The sequence below is a fragment of the Verticillium dahliae genome, genomic scaffold, assembly GCF_000150675.1.
Source record: "Verticillium dahliae VdLs.17 supercont1.18 genomic scaffold, whole genome shotgun sequence".
Taxonomy (NCBI): domain Eukaryota; kingdom Fungi; phylum Ascomycota; class Sordariomycetes; order Glomerellales; family Plectosphaerellaceae; genus Verticillium; species Verticillium dahliae.
This window is the reverse complement of record NW_009276923.1, coordinates 198796-213573: the sequence shown is the minus strand read 5'-3', so window position 1 is coordinate 213573 and position 14778 is coordinate 198796. Positions and strand designations below refer to the sequence as shown.

General features: G+C 57.2%; 6 protein-coding genes across 6 annotated transcripts; 2 read left to right on the top strand and 4 right to left on the bottom strand.

Annotated features, from left to right (window-relative positions):
* Positions 1–299: 299 nt before the first annotated feature.
* Positions 300–2397, bottom strand: VDAG_07846 (transcriptional activator protein DAL81; the record flags this gene model as incomplete). The annotated part of the gene is made up of 2 exons (XM_009652612.1): positions 300–2095; positions 2157–2397. The coding sequence occupies 2 exons, from the start codon at positions 2395–2397 to the stop codon at positions 300–302; spliced, it is 2037 nt and encodes a 678-aa protein (XP_009650907.1).
* Positions 2398–2929: 532 nt separating this feature from the next.
* On the bottom strand, positions 2930–3715 carry VDAG_07845 (uncharacterized protein; the record flags this gene model as incomplete). The annotated part of the gene is made up of 1 exon (XM_009652611.1): positions 2930–3715. One exon carries the CDS (start codon positions 3713–3715, stop codon positions 2930–2932), a length of 786 nt encoding a protein of 261 aa, XP_009650906.1.
* A 644-nt stretch (positions 3716–4359) lies between these two features.
* Positions 4360–5978, top strand: VDAG_07844 (high-affinity nicotinic acid transporter; the record flags this gene model as incomplete). Its single annotated transcript, XM_009652610.1, has 1 exon — positions 4360–5978. One exon carries the CDS (start codon positions 4360–4362, stop codon positions 5839–5841), a length of 1482 nt encoding a protein of 493 aa, XP_009650905.1. The 3' UTR covers positions 5842–5978.
* A 42-nt stretch (positions 5979–6020) lies between these two features.
* Positions 6021–7808, bottom strand: VDAG_07843 (ent-kaurene oxidase; the record flags this gene model as incomplete). The annotated part of the gene is made up of 4 exons (XM_009652609.1): positions 6021–6451; positions 6527–7129; positions 7184–7247; positions 7344–7808. 4 exons carry the CDS (start codon positions 7806–7808, stop codon positions 6021–6023), a joined length of 1563 nt encoding a protein of 520 aa, XP_009650904.1.
* Positions 7809–10927: 3119 nt separating this feature from the next.
* Positions 10928–11693, bottom strand: VDAG_07842 (uncharacterized protein). Its single transcript, XM_009652608.1, has 2 exons — positions 11452–11693; positions 10928–11396 (listed from the first exon to the last, which is right to left on the bottom strand). The coding sequence occupies exons 1-2, from the start codon at positions 11574–11576 to the stop codon at positions 11177–11179; spliced, it is 345 nt and encodes a 114-aa protein (XP_009650903.1). The 5' UTR covers positions 11577–11693; the 3' UTR covers positions 10928–11176.
* Positions 11694–13421: 1728 nt separating this feature from the next.
* On the top strand, positions 13422–14740 carry VDAG_07841 (uncharacterized protein). Its single transcript, XM_009652607.1, has 2 exons — positions 13422–14133; positions 14206–14740. Exons 1-2 carry the CDS (start codon positions 13455–13457, stop codon positions 14235–14237), a joined length of 711 nt encoding a protein of 236 aa, XP_009650902.1. The 5' UTR covers positions 13422–13454; the 3' UTR covers positions 14238–14740.
* Positions 14741–14778: the final 38 nt, after the last annotated feature.

The following is a 14778-nucleotide window of genomic DNA, read 5'->3' as shown; positions in this document are numbered from 1 at the left end:
GCCGTCTTGAGCCTCGGATACAATAGTATTGGCTGACGGAGCAACGCCACAAAGTGAGATGCAATTGCAATCAAGCCAACGCAGCGGGCTTACATGCCGCATGTTCACCACTGAGTCACGATGCCAAGTCAGCGCGGCAAGCCTGCGGTCGAGAGACGCATTCGAGAGCGTCCGTGTTGTCGACGCAGAAGCAGTTCCTGTTGTGGGTATCGCGGACTGGCCCCATGAAGGCGTCAGCGCCAAACACAGTGGGACATTCATTCATTAGATAGGACCATCTTTCAAAGCTGAACCAGTCGTCACCCGTCACCATCAATCCAGAATTGATGCGTCTCGCTTGACGATAACGTCGCGTCTACCAGGCCTGACGCCTCGAAGCCATAGTAATGCTGCTCAAAAGCATTCGGCAGCGGTTGCTGCTGCTGCTGCTGCTGCTGCTGCTGCTGCTGCTGCTGCTGCTGCTGCCACACCTCGTCGCCATCGTTGGGCGACAGCAACAGGTCGTCGGTAAAGGGCGAATCGTCGTCGCCATCACCATATTCGACAGGGTCAAGCTGCGAGGCTGACCTGACCGATTGCGCCGCGTGAAGGACCGCCTGCAAAGGAATCTGTTGCTCCATGAGCTGGCTCCTCGCGTCCAACACGCCGATGCTGTATTTCATAAACTCGGCACTGGTGCTGTTGATGCGCAAAAGCCAGCGGTATTCGGCGAGCTTGGCGAGAAGCGCCTCGCGTTCGGCACCCTCCCTGTCCTGACTCGTCATGCACAGAATGCCCGCAAAGAGCCCAATGATGGCGAGACTGAGGCCCGAAGAAAAGTACCAGAAGCTCTGGAGGTGCTCGGCCTTGAGCCGCTTGACAAAGTCCAGGGCCGATGTGAATCGCGTGCTGGCAGCGAGGCGCGTGATGGCATACAGGTCCGGAGCCGGGCTCGCCATGGAGTGGGACCGCAGAATCGCGCGATGCAGGGTGATCTCGGCCGTGTAGTACGCCAAATGAAGATAGCCTACCGACGAGAGCTTTCGCGGCACAGTATCACCGACCGAGAGGTCAGTCGGCAGCGCTGTCAGCCACGCCTTGAGCCGCAGTTGGAGTGGTTTCGCCAACTCCAAGACTTGCTCGATCGTTTGTCGTCTTCGCGTGGCACGCAACGTAAAAAATTGGTCAAGAATATCGGCAACAATCTCCGTCAGAGACACCATGTGCAGAAAAGTCTGCTTGCCCTTCTCAATCTCGGCGCTCCCTTCTTCGAGGTCATCGTCCTTGGACGTCTCGGGAAAATCGGATGCCGTGAGCGGTTGGACGTCCCAGTCGTCAGCCCGCAACAGGGATCCACGGCCATACACCAGTGCCCCCCATTTGTCCTGCATGAAGAGCGCCCAGGCAACACGTTTCCGAACGCCTCGCTCCCAGTCGGGCACCTGCCAGTCGCTGCAATCGAAGTTCATGCCAAGATTCTGGGCCATGGCAATGAGGTGGCCGGCGAGAGCCCACGAGCTCACATTGGGCGATTGCATGAGGACGAGACCGCCTTGAAGGTCGGAAATCTTGGGCCTCTTGTGGACCTCGAACAGCATCTTCAAAACTTTGCTCTCGAGCACATGGGCATCCGGTTTCGACATGCTGGAGAGCGCAGGGCTATAGGACCACCAGTTCAGCGCCATGATGTAGACGGCACCCAGTCCTGTCGGCGTCAGTTCGCGGTAGCTGCGACCGTACTTCTCGAGGAAGACCTTTTTGTGGAGGATGGGGAAGCTCGGGTGGACGATGCGGAAATACAGGTTGACGAGCTCAGGACCGTGAGGCGACACAAAGTCTTCAATGGCATCGAGGTTTGTGAGCTCGGCGTCCATTTCATCCTGCGTGTCGGGCCTCATGACGAAGTGGACATTTTGATTCGCCCGACGGAGAATGTGCTGTGCTTGAAACGACGGGCACTCTCCTTTGGCGTTCCATGACACGGCGTGTGTCAAGGAAGGGTCAAAGTCGGTTGTTGCGCCGATAATGGCACTAGACTGGCGGTTCTGGTGGCCCAGGGTCTCCTTGAGGAGGGACTGGCCCTTGAGACTCGCATAATCCTTGACTACGGTGTCGTCTGTGAAGTTTTAGTCTGGGAGTCATCCTCACGCTCCTCGGTTGCCTCTCGATGACCGTACCCTTGGACCCGGGCCTCAACCGCTGCTTGGGCCGGCTGCCGGTCTGTCCTCCCCGGGGGGTGTCATCGTTGGATGACAGGGGGCGTTTCTTTCGCGGCGCGCTCTGAATGTAGGTACACACAGTCGAACGCGATTCGCACAAGACACAGTTGATCGCTTCAGATGATGCAAACAAGCAGCGGATCTTTCTTCGTCGGCAATTGTCGCAGGGGCGCTGATCCCTCGATCTCGACACATCCATCGGGGGAGGGCATTCCAGGGCTGTGAGGCCAGTCACCGAGCTGGGAATGATATGCCAGGCGAAGAGGACCAGATACAAAGAGGGCCACGAATCGATGCTGCCGATGGATGGGTGATGAACAATGGATGGATGAGGCGGAAACAAGACGAGACAGTGGGCGAGCTCGGAGCTTTGGGACGGGCATGTGGGCAGCGACGTTCGAGGTCGCGATGGCCCGATGTGATGGGTGCTCGTTGTGGGGTTGAACTTAGCGTCCTGATAATCGATCCTCCCTCGGCCAATGGGACGTTCTCTCAACATGCTTATCGGGTCGAATGCCACCGTCCTGCTAACCGTATTGGGGTCTTTGGTGGGTCCCTCACACGATTCAGCTCCCGGCACCTAGGAAGGTACGTACCAGCTCTCCTCTTGCCAGCAGCTGCCTCGAGATGGAGGCAGCTGCCTCAAGGTCGAGGGAGCTTCACCATCTCGACAGCTTCAATGTCCTGACATGGCTATGCTCCCATCACTTGCCAAGATAACATGCTCAGACTCACCTCAATACTTGGCTATAGTCTACCGATCGTATCGATTTACCTTGGAGAAGAGCGTCAAGCGTCAGCAGGCCTGCGAGCAGCTGGTCGATGACCTTGATCCTCCTGCCGGCTTCGACACCCAATGCGAGCTCGCTGCCTTCGTGAACCCAGGGTTCCATCCCCGAGAGGATGACGCCGCCCATACTAACGACCTCGATGTTGTCCTCGCCTTCTTTTGTCGCCAAGAGCCGGCACGTGGCATCCATAACCTTCTCTCGAGCGCCAGCTTCCGACCCTGGTTGAAGGTCCATCAGGCCGACTCCCGACGCTGCAACACCTCCGAACTTGGCAAACACCTCCTTGTCGCGTCGCAGCAAGTGCTTGACGCCTTCGTATAGCAGCTCTTCGTACGCCACACCCGTCGTCACAATGCCGAACCTCGTGCTCGGGCCCACGAGCTGCAGGGCTGCCAGTATGCTCGCGTCAAAGATGCCCACGACGGGCTTGCTGCCAACGTATGACTGCAGCAGGCGGACGACAGGGTGATCGGCGTAGCACGCTCCCAGGAACCCGTCAAAGTCGTCTGCCATGGCGCGGAGCAGGGGTATGCAGTGCGATGCGCTTTCGTACATGTCGGCTTGTGTCTTGATGAGCGATGGGCCCGTCGGACACGTCCAGTATGTGAGCGTCGTGTCGGGCAAGCTGAGGCTGGCGAGAACCGGTTCGAAGTTTTTGGTAAGGGAGGCGCTCGTGTTGGGGTTGATGACCAGCACCCGGGCTGGTCTGCGCGTCTTGCAGACCATGTCGAAGTCGCGTCTCTGCTGGAATACAAGACTCGCTGTCGTGCTGACAATGATCAAGCTGGTAGCAATGGTTCGAATGCGATTTGTGAGTCCGCTGAGCAACGTCAATCGACGCTGCCGAATGGCAGATACTTAAGACGGCCCAAGCCTTATCGGCAGCGACACCGATACCTGACGGTACATCAGTTTGCGCGTGGCTCAGGGCCCGTGTCGCCGCTTCTCAAGCCCGTGTCCGATCCACAAACGCCCGCGGGCGTGCCCGCGCGGGCTGCACAGTCGGGGTCGCGGCGAGTCGACACGCGCGCCGCGAGCCTCTAATTAGGGCACGCCTGGATCCCCGCGCTCAATCATGCCCGCCCAAAGATAAGCTCGGTCCGGGGAAGGCCATCCAAGCAGCGACATCGCCAGCCTCGTAACGGGAACCCCAATAGGCGCTGATAAGGTGGGTGTCATGACAATTAGAGTCGACCCAGCTTCAACATGCAGGAAACATAAATCAAAGTCGTCGCCGGTGTTTGTCTGTTGCCGTTTGGAGTCTCATCAGTCTACATTACAACGCCTTCACCTGGAACAACAAGGAAAGTCAACTTTCAGCGAGTCCGTCTCAATTGCCACCCTTCAGCGACATCGCAGCCGACGCAACCATGGGCGAGCTACAGTCTACTACCGTCATAGCCGACGAAAAGGCCAGCAACCTCGACGCATCTTCAATCGACTCGGGCGCCGTCGCCAACCCTCAGGTCGTTGAGACGATATACATCGATCCCGACGAAGAAAAGGCCGTTCTTCGCAAATTCGACAAATGGGTTCTGCCCCAGGCTTTTGTCTTTATTCTCCTCAACTACCTGGACAGGTCCAACCTCGGCAACGCTCGCGTCTTTGGCTTTGAGGAGGACATTGGCCTCGTCAACAACCAGTTTGGCAACCTCGTCACCCTATTCTTCGTCCCCTACATCATCACCGAGGTGTTTTGGGTCACGGCTGTCAAGCGTTTCGGCCCCAACTATGTCATCACTGTCGCCTTGTTCGGGTGGTGCATCGCCACTATTGCCACGGGCTTTGTGCAGAACTACGGCCAGGCCCTCGCGTGCCGCATGCTCCTTGGCCTGTTTGAAGCCGGCGTAGCCCCTGCTTTCACCTTCATCTTTTCCACCATCTACGACCGCGAATCTACGGCCAAGCGTGTTGCGCTCATCAACCTGGCCAATGCCACGTCGGGTGCCTTTGGGGGCATGTTTGCGTATGCCATCCAGACCATGGGCACCCGCCGTGGTCTCGAAGCCTGGCGCTGGCTCTTCATCATTGAGGGTTCCATCTCCCTCGCCATCTGCGGCGGCTGTCTCTGGTCCTTCCCCAACAAGCCTGAGACGGCCTGGTTCCTGAATGAAGACGAAAAGGCCCTCATGTGCCGTCGCAAGCAGCGCGATGCCATTTACAAGGGCGACGACAAATTTGACTGGAAGTGGGTGCGCCTCGCCGTCTCTGACCCCTTTATCTACATTGCTTCTATGGCGTTTTTCACCTCGAGCGTCGCCATTTTCGGATACGGCACCTTCCTGCCGACGCTCATCCGCGGCTTTGGCTACAACGCCTTCGAGGCCAACTACCTGACCATTCCCGTGTATGCCCTCGGCGCCATTTCTCTCGCCACGCAGGCCTACTGGTCCGACCGTCTCAAGAAGCGTGCGCTGTTCCTTCTCGTCTCCGCCTGTCCAGTTATTGCCGCCTACCTTATTTGCATCGGCACGCCGAACCGCGTGGCCGGTTACGTGGCCATGTTCATCCTGGTCACGGGCGTCTACTCCTTCTCGTGTCTCATGATGACCTGGGTCGCGACCAACCTCGTGCCGGACTATAAGCGATCCGTCGGTCTGCCCATCTTCGCGAGCATTGGCAACTGCAGCGGCCTCGTCGCCGGGCAGCTGTACCCCAAGTCGCAGTCGCCGCGGTACATCGTGGGCAACTCGATCTCTGCGGGACTTGAGGCCGTGGCGGCCATCTTTGTCGCCTTGACGTGGCTGCTTCTGAGGCGTCGTAACCAGCAGAAGGACAAGCTGATTGCCGAGGGTGCGACGAGCAACGGAATGGAGGGCGACAGGGGGCTGGATTTCAAGTACGACCTGTGATCGGGCGGTTCTCAAGTACGATTCACGATGGAGTTTGGCAGCGAGCGTAGAGTTGTTTGTATTCTTGTCATTTCATGTCTTGCCGTAAGCCATGGATTGCTTCTTGCTGTAGCAATAGAATCGCCATGTCCCCCTTACCCCTTCCAACCATCTGTGAACGCTTCACCATGTTGTTCCGACTACAACGCATCGATATCCAACTCGGGCGCCCGCCTACGCATCAACACCTTCGCATTCATGTCCACAGCCAACGAGAAGCCAAACTCGGCCGCCTTGGGTTCGCAGCCCGGGGCCAATTTCCACTCATATTTCATCACCAGGTGACACAGCGCGACCTTGACCTCGTTGGCGGCGAAGAACCGCCCCGGACACGCGTGCTGTCCGTGGCCGAAGCCCAGCGACGCCGGGCCCGTGCTGACAAAATGCGCCTGGTTCTCCTGACCCGGCGTGCCGCGCATGCGCACGAAGCGGTAGGCGTCAAAGGTGTCGGGGTCGTCGTAGACGCTCGGGTCGCGCATCTGCGCCATGTCGACGGCGGTGCGCTGGCCTTTGCGGAGGACCATGCCGTTCGAGAGGGGCACGTCACGCGTGGCGGTGCGCATCATGGAGACTGGGCAAACGGGTCGTTGTCGTCAGCCATTCTGGCGCAACGATACTGCTCATGGAGGAGGGGGGGTGCCCGTACCTAATCCCACGGGGCGCATGCGCTGCGACTCCTTGACGACGCTGTCGAGGAGCTTGAGGTTGTAGAGCGCCGTCTTCTTCCAGCCCTCTGCCGCGAGGACACTGACAATCTCCTGCCGCAGGTCGGCGATGATTTCCGGGTGCTTGGCAATGTTGAACATGACCTCGGTCAGCAGGTCCGTCGTCGTGTGGATGGCCGCCGTGGAGAGCGACAGCTGGCAGATGGCGGCGTCGTACGCGCTGCCGTGGCTCTCGGCCTCGAACCAGTCGAGGGCGTCGTTGAACGCCGGCGGCGGCAGACCCCGGTCGACGGCCTGCTGGCGGTCGTCCCGCCGCTTCTGCACCACGGGGCCGATGATCGCGCGGGCCTCGACGAGCTGCCGCCGCACCAGCCTGCACTCGGGCAGGAACTGGTTGGCGAGGCGGCGCCACCAGGGCGAGTAGTTGCGGAGCTGCTCGGCGGCGAGGAAGCCGTGGATGGTGTACGATTTCGTTATGGAGAGCCAGTCTTCGTTGCGGGCGACCTCGGGGCCGAGAAAGACGCGCGAAGACAGGCGGGCTACGAGGTCGAGAATCTTCGTTTTCAGAACAAACTCTTTCCATTCTGATGCCTGTCAGTCCTTGTTCTCAGCTTCCTCGCGCGGGGCGCACGGCATACCTGCTGACTTGCCAAAGGCCAACTCGGTGGCAAAGCTCGTCTCTTCAGAGAGCGGTTCCGTCACCTGGTCTGCCGTCCAGAGTCAGTGATTGTAGAGTTGCAGGCAGGTGCCGCAGACGGACTGACTGAGAAGCTTGGTCAGCTGCTTCCTCACCACTACCTGGATGAGCGAGTCGGCCCTGTTGCCTGTCGCAAAGGGTTCGAATCCTGGCAGGTGAGTGTGGAAGGTTTCCGAAATGGCCTTGATGAAGCTCAAACCAGGCTCGTTTCGAATGTCATGGATGAGCGAGGGCGGGAGAATGGTCGTCTCGCCCGAGTCGGACGTGATCCTGAAAGGCTGGCCTGGGAATCGTTTCCGACCCTCGGCCAGGATCCCGCGGGCGTTCGCTGTGAAGCTTTTGGAAGCAGCTGGGTCTTTGCCGAAGATCAGGGGTCTTCTGGAAGGGTTCAAGCACGGAATTCTGTCTTCCTTGCTTCCCTGTGCCCTGGCGCAGGAGGCCAAGACGACAACGAGGGCGAGGTCGAGGTAGGGCAGCTGCTGGGCGTCCAGCTGAGCCATCGGGGTCGATTCAGCCCATGATCCCAGCAGTGGAGGCTGTGTTGGTGCCGAAGATGAGGACTCCATCGTGTGTGTTGACGGTGCAGAAGTTTGTGTTGTTGATCGCAGACTTTCTCTTGAAGCTGGTTCCTTTAGAGGATGAATGGAGAATTTGAGGGCTCACCTCGTGTTTTTCACCGAGACACTTATGGCAGCTAGTCACGCAAGACCAGGTCACCAAAGGTCTGACCGTTGTGAACCCCTCACATAGTATACACTCGACGTCATGTCACACGGGAACCACAAGCAGTCGGATGAATGAACGCCCCGTTGCATCTCGGCCGGCCTTCAGGAGGACCCCGTGAGTAACCATGTTCTGCATATCAGACCAGGCACGTGCGCCAAGCAGACTGGCGTTCGACAGTGGCATGTTCCAAGAACAAAATCCTGCCAAAGCGAAGAAACAGTCGACCACACGATACGAGTCTATATCCAAGCGTCCCCGCATCATGACTCAAATTGCAGTGAGGGAGGGGTTTTGATCAATTTCCCCGCCGCCTGCAGGCCGCGCTGACCTTCTCGTCAACGGCTCGGATCGGCGCCGGGCCAGGCAGATGCCGGCGCCGCGGCGAATGGGAACGCTGCATCTACCCGCACGGAGCGCATGTACCGACAGATGATCGAGGATCGTTGCCAGTATGGTCCCTGGGGGTGTACGTGGGGTGAAGAAATGCCCCGACTGTCGCCAAAACTTCGCACAGCAATGTTCCACTTGAGGTCGTGGTGAGACAATCGTATCGTACTCGTCATGTGAGAAGTGAGGGGCAAGGAAGGAGTGCAACATGGCCTACTGCAGCTTGCGTGAGTTGTTCCGCCACACGATGGCTGCATATTAGGGAGTGTCGTGACCGGAGGATAGTAGTCTCAGTAGCTCGGTTTGTATTGTCGATGTGGTTAACATGTCCACAGATGTTCGGTGTGCACAAGTGATGTAGACAAGTCTTGTTACGGATTTACTATCACGATTTTGATTACTGCGAGGCCAGATGCCGGACAGAAAGTGATAAGAGTTGGTCTCTCAACCTCTTGACAACAGGAGACTGGTGTTTAATTGGGATTATCACAACGAATCACAGCTGAAGCGCTCAAATGTCATAGTTTCATGGATTGATATTGGTACAAAACAAAGGCCCTGCCATGACAGCGCCTGTCCAGAACGCCAATGCCGTCATGTTCCATCGCTCATATGGATCTCGCTCGGCCGTCGAAAATGCGCTCATGTCGATGGGTATACTGATTCGTGTCGTACGTGCGTGCGTGCGTGCGTGCATGTGGCGAGCCGCTCAGAAACGTCGGCGGCCCATGCCACCACCGCCCATGCGACGACCACCGCCCATGCCGCCGAGCATGCCGCCGCCGCCCATGCGACCTCCGCCCATGCGCCCACCGCCCATGCCGCCGCCGTGGTGGTGGTGGTGGGTCTCCTTGACGACGGGGCGAGCACCCATGCGTCCGCCGCCCATGCCGCCGCCCATCATGCCGCCGCCGGTCCTGCGTCGAGAAGAGCCTCCGAAGCACATGTTGAGGTAGATTGCGTTGGAAGTAGGTGTTGTGGATTGTGCGGTGGTCAAGTCGAGTATGTGACTTGAATGGGTAGTTGCTTGTATGTTTTTGGTAGTGATGAGGAGTGGTTGATTGTCACTCGGGTGTTGTCTTGTTTGTTTGGTTGTTGATGCTGATGATCTGGAGCCAGAAGCAGTAGAAGGTGGAGGAGAGACAGGACGGTTTATGTACTACATCACAAACGACATCAAACATGTCGAACCCGTAACAGTGACGCACACACACAGAGAGAGAGTCCGCCTGCAAGCGTCCGCAGCTGTGGTTAGCGATGCCCGGATCGTCTTTCGATGGGCGTCTCTGCGAAGAAGGTTGCGCGGCCGTACTTGGCCGATGTCATGGGCGAGGACGCGCGTAGTACGGGGTCTGCCGAGAGGTTCAAGACCCTGAGTTCACGTCACGGCTGGTTCCTCCCCTCCATCCCGGTGTGGCTCACACTGCAATTCGCTGCAGCGGCGTGTGGCCACTAAACGGATTCGGCACCGCGAAGGTTTTGGGGCCGGCTGCTTGGCTCCGAAGTGGAGGGTGGTCGTCGTCATGAGGTTGGTTTCACGGTCTTGCGGACCGGATGGGGGGGGGACCCTGAACTGCCCCTCCCAGATCGTGGCTGGCCATGCGGCTCCTGGGTTGTGGTAGGGGCATGGTTTGCATAAACCCTGTGTAGTTAACCTTGTGTAAAAAGTCTGTTGGCTAGATCATCACATAGAAGAGAGGGAGGAGCGAAATCAAGGTTGTGGCTGGTGGCGATTTGATCGCTGACGTAGGTTGTGGCTGGGCCCACGACATAGTGGTCTGTGCAGATATGAAGAGAGTCTGGCTGAGGTCTAGACCATCTCTTATCGCGGTGCTCTCTGGAAGTTCATGCTAATTAATGTCTCTATAGAACATCGACGTCATTGGTCCCTTGGCCCAAGGGCCCTGAAGACTGGCTGTCATCTTGGCCTGGAGCGGTCTCGAGCTAATTGATGCTTGGCAAACTTACCATCAGGACAAAAAGCAACAGCCGCGCCAGGCACGAGAGCTTCAGGCTATCAAGCGACCCTGTGGTTGTGGAAGATGCCTTGGTACCCTCTGTAACGCGCCAAGTCCATCTTCATCCTTCTGATCTCAGCTCGACTCCAGCCACGCTTCAAGCCACACATGTCCTCACGTGATACCCTCACGTCAGCATCCTCGCCCGACCGAGCATCATGCCCCGAGCCGAGCTGCGTCTCGGACTTACCTCGACTCGGCACTCACCTTCCCCGCATGCTCCACGCAACCCGCATCTCCGGACTCGTGCGCACCCAATCACGACGGCTTCAACACCATCCCTCACTATCTCCAGCACAGCCCGTGCGGCCGCCGTCTCCCTCGTCGAGGCTTCGGCTGCATCTCCGCGAAAGCCCGAAGCCCTTCGCAGAGCCTTTCTCGCACCCGATGGCAACGAGCAGTGGAGTTCTCGGGTGCACTGAAGCGAATGGCAGCAGGGCAACACCTCAACAAAAAAACAAAAAGAGAGGAAGCCACGACGGCAATGAAATAACGAACAAATGGAATGAAATTTTGGCGGGCCTTCGAGGACCCGTCTGGACCCACGCCGTGGGTTTCGCTCCCTAGATATCATCGTGATGTACAGTTATGCACCGACAGCCGCCCTATCCTCTCCGTCTTCCCCTCCCCATCCGAAGCTGCCCGTAGCCCGGGTAGCAGTGAAAGCACAGCGCCGTGTGCTGCCCAGAAACGCCTTGCAATGAATGCCGCCCGTAAAGAAACTCCTCATGATGTCAACGCTGCTGATGTCCCCCCCATTCGTCGTGCTCTCTCTCTGTTTCTGTCTCGTGGTGGTCATGTCTTCATGACCGGTTCTGGGCCTCGTACAGGGCGACTGCCCGTTCAAGGCTCTCGAGACTGGTGCCGTCGCCGTAGGCGTCCATCAGCTTTGATGCCCGGAGGCGGCTCTCTGCCTGTTGTCTCTCCATCTCGGCGAGCCGGGCGGACCGGCGTTGGCTCATGCCCATGCCGTAGCTGCTGGCGGCGTAGCCGACGGCGATGACGGCGATCGTTGATGGAATCCTGCAATTCGTTAGCTGCTGCTGATTCCTCTGCTGATGGCATGCGCTGGACTCACCATCGAGGCACCATGCTTGTTCGGCGCGTGTTGTGTAGGTAGGGAAGGATGTTGGGATGGACACGAGCTTCAGTGGAGAACCCCCGGGATGCAGAGCGGCGCATAGTGCTCGTGAAGGCGTTCATGTTAGAGTGGTGTCTGTGACAAGCAGTTGCCGTTGGCGTGATCGGTAGTGTTTGACAGTGTTTCTGAGATTCGGCTTGCAGTGATGAAAGTTGCTTTCGATGAAGCTTTACGCCTCCATCGAGCCTCGTGCCAGCTGTCCGCGAAGGGGGCAGGCAACCTCTTAAGGAAAGGGACATGGCCCAACAACGCCCCCTCCACCCCCTCCACCCCCTCGAATGATGCGCACACGACGGGCACAGCCGCCGCCGGCAACGTCTCGGTTATGGTCAGGATCACCGTCCCATGGCACCACGCTGCGAGGTTCCACCAATAAGCCGGCGCGCTCGGTCTCTTGTTACGGGTGGGGCATCTGGAGTGTCTGGAGTGTCTGGAGCTCGTGGGGTGATGTTGGCCCCGGTTCGTTCGGTGTCCTTTGGCGCAGCACCACTAGCGTATGCCCCGCACGACCCTGTCCTGCTTTTTTGTGCTGCCTGCATTGGAGCGTGGTGCCATGGGGGCCACCGGCGTGGCGCCATAAAGAGACGCCGTGTCCCGAGGTGACGTCGAGGTCGGCAGCAGACTTGATTGAAATCGAACAACTGCTCCCTGGACATGTCCCTCGTGCCCTCACGATGAACCCACAGCGATGCAACGACGACGTGGACGTAAATTTAGGCCGTGGAGCGGAGAGACACGGGGTTCTGCAAGCTGGATCCTGGCATGCCGACGTCTGTTCTCCAAGTTCGAGAAGGAACAGTTTCACTGATCGCCTGCCAGTGTATTTTGGGCATGTTTCGCTCGAGCGCCCACGTCGCGCGAAACACCCGCAAGCCGTAACCTCTCAGCAGCAGCACTTGCCACGATCCATGCTGAAGCTTGCTCGTCTGATGCCAGGCTGTTGCTGTGTTCTGTTGCAGACACTACCGCAACTTGGAATGCTTCATGACGGAGGATCGTCGAGTGCTGGGCCCGTTTTGAGCCGTGCCTTTCCCCATTAAGGTACCTTACCCATTTGCCGCTGAGAGCCTGAGACGACTGGCTTGTGATCCAGGTGAAGGTTGACTACAGTGAATGTATCAAGTCGACAGACCTTGTGTTCGCTGTCCAGAGCATCAGAGCATCTGGCTGAGGGCTGAGATTGCAGGATTCGCAGAACATCCCGGCCTGGATTCGACCTGGGCTGATGGCCGACATGAGCTCTTGCTGGCTGACCAAAGCGAAAGCCCACAGGGCCCAACGCAGGACAGATGCATGCAGGCACCTCGGCGGATCGAAGCCGAGCCTGTGCATGGTCATGGGTCCTGCTCGATTGGTGATGGGGCCGAGGGAGGTGGTGGGGAGGAAAAAGTCCACGATCAACTCGAAAATCATCCCAGTGGCTTTACGCTTAGTTAAGCGGTGGCGCTCAGCCACCCCCTTGTGGTCTGGTGAAGCTGCATCTGTACGTGCTGTGCTGTTGAGAGCCTCACGGGTGAATTTGCAAAGTATAGAACGTGACATTGTCTTCCATGAGATGTAGATTCTTTTGGGCGTTTTTTGCTTTCTCCTCTTGACTCTGGATACACGCAGCAAGTCGAGAATGATCCTCGCACCCACATTCACCATGGTACGATGCAGCGGATGATTCATATTGAATTACACAGTGAATAGACAAAGTTTGGAGCATTCACGTTGATATGCTTCTGACACTGATCTCCAACCAGCAAATCATGTCAACTAGGCACATTGTGGATTGTGGTCATACACAGTGACAAACCCTTTTTTGCTTGCTTGTTTGGGCCATCACGGTCCATTCAGTATCTGCTCCTGCCGTATGAACCCGCACCATTTTCCGTCTTGCATGCTTCGCTGTTTTTGTTCCTCATGACCACTGGGATTCTCACACTACCGACACAACAATGCGAAATGCCCCCCTAGTATCGCATTTGGACCACAACACTACAGCCATGGACCGCCATGCTTCCAAATTGAATGCTCACGCGTCTTTCAAACACGAGGATGAGAATGAGGATAGCCTCTCTCTTCTGTCGCTCGACGTCAATGAGTATGAAATGACTTTCATGTTCTCACCCACCATGTCCCCTCTCCAGCAGATTTCCGACCAACAAAATACAGTTCAACGCGTTCCCAATATCGATGTCGACGGCGAAAGCAGGGTCCTATCGAACGCGCGCCGTCAAGAGAACGCACCGCAAAACAAGACTACACTCATCAATAGCGAGACCCCCAAAAAGGAACAGATCCTCTCAAGCGCCCAGTCAATGAAATCACAGGGGAGGCGGTCAGCCTATACTTACCCGACAGCCGCGGAAGTTGAGGAACGTGTCCGTCGGCAACGCGAGATTGCCACTTGGACACCCCCAAGACATCTGATGCAGAGGTCTATCAACGAGAATGCCTACAGAGCTATATCGTGCGTGGGTTCAGCCCTCGGCACCGGCATAAGTCGGGCTGCCGTAGGCTCTGCAGCTGGTGCAAGTGCTTTATTTCATCATGCTCGCCGGCAGATTTCGCCGACACAACACCAGAACCCTTTTCAGCCCGCACACACGAAACACGTGAGGACTCTCGACGGCGGTAAGTCTTTTTTTCACAAAGCTGTGGGCCAATATCTCATTCGCATGGATACTGACGCAGCAGTTCATGTAGAAGACGGCTGGGTCGAGGTCTCGGGCACTTAGGAAGATGCTCAGAGTGTGACTCCCTCACATCGTATGGCTGAGGATTCTCTCCTATCGGAGTACCCCGACGACCCTTTGGTTGAGTGGCTTGATTTCATCCAGATGCTGACTGTGCGTCTTTTTGACATTTGAAAGGCCAGCGTCCTGACGCCAGTCCCGGAAGGAATATCGTACGAGCTGATGGCCTCTATGGTGGATCAGGGTCCTTGTTGAGCAGCAACACTCGGTGGAATGGGGTGCAAAGCTGGGAGATGACGATTGCCTGCCAGATCTTTGAGTCTTTTTGTCGCATGGAATTCCTTGTTAGCCAAGACCTTTAGGTCTGTCCTGTGGAATCTCTCTCGGATGCTTGAAAGACGTGTTGAGGCTCCCGTGACAATAATGGACATAACTCTCACTGCAATGTCATTTTTTGATGTATTTGTTTGGCCATGCGTGACCTAGGGCAAGCTAAGCATCTCCCAGTAAACGTAGCTATGAGAATATTCGATACATATTTCTTCATGGTTGGAGACTGAATGAACATCTGCGCAAACTGTGA

Excerpts from the sequence above, each read along its gene's own strand:
- VDAG_07842 (XM_009652608.1), bottom strand. The coding sequence starts at position 11,576 with ATGAACGCCTTCACGAGCACTATGCGCCGCTCTGCATCCCGGGGGTTC. Across the intron at positions 11,397-11,451 it reads ACAAGCATGGTGCCTCGATG|GATTCCATCAACGATCGCCG; the intron begins GTGAGTCCAGCG and ends AACGAATTGCAG.
- VDAG_07841 (XM_009652607.1), top strand. The coding sequence starts at position 13,455 with ATGCGAAATGCCCCCCTAGTATCGCATTTGGACCACAACACTACAGCC. Across the intron at positions 14,134-14,205 it reads CGTGAGGACTCTCGACGGCG|AAGACGGCTGGGTCGAGGTC; the intron begins GTAAGTCTTTTT and ends CAGTTCATGTAG.